We start from the raw sequence: 334 nt of genomic DNA, 5'->3' as shown, positions 1-334 counted from the left end.
GTGCGCCCAGCAGCAAGCCAGCCACGGGCCTGAAACCAGCCTCCCCTAGCGGCCTGCACGGGCATACGCAGCAGCGGTGGGGCCTGGAGGTCCCCAGACTCTGCCCCTCGTCTGCTGTGTGACCTGACGAGGGGCCTCACCTCTCAGCCTCGTTTCCTTGTGGACAGTGGGGACTACTGCCCACCTGTCAGGTTGCTGTAGGGCCCCGCAGAGAGGTCAGTGAATTGCAGCCATGGTAGCGCCACTCCGTCCACCTTCATGCCACCAGGAGCACAGGCCCTGGGCGCTGCGGGGCTGGGGCACAGTACAGGCCTCAGCCAAGCTTGGGGGGCTC

At 66.8% G+C, this 334-nt stretch overlaps 1 protein-coding gene across 1 annotated transcript in view; it reads left to right on the top strand.

The window, feature by feature from the left end:
• The window catches only part of EZR (ezrin), a 21,526-nt gene that overhangs the window by 19,096 nt on the left and 2,096 nt on the right, over positions 1 to 334 (top strand). The window contains exon 10 of the mRNA XM_006757712.2: positions 202 to 304. Coding sequence (XP_006757775.1) covers positions 202 to 304 — 103 coding nt within the window. The remainder of the gene's footprint in view (positions 1 to 201; positions 305 to 334) is intronic.

This window comes from Myotis davidii, unplaced genomic scaffold (assembly GCF_000327345.1).
Source record: "Myotis davidii unplaced genomic scaffold, ASM32734v1 scaffold1494, whole genome shotgun sequence".
In the NCBI taxonomy this organism is placed as follows: Eukaryota; Metazoa; Chordata; class Mammalia; order Chiroptera; family Vespertilionidae; genus Myotis; species Myotis davidii.
Note: the sequence above shows the minus strand (reverse complement) of the source record. Positions and strands in the feature narration are given on the sequence as shown.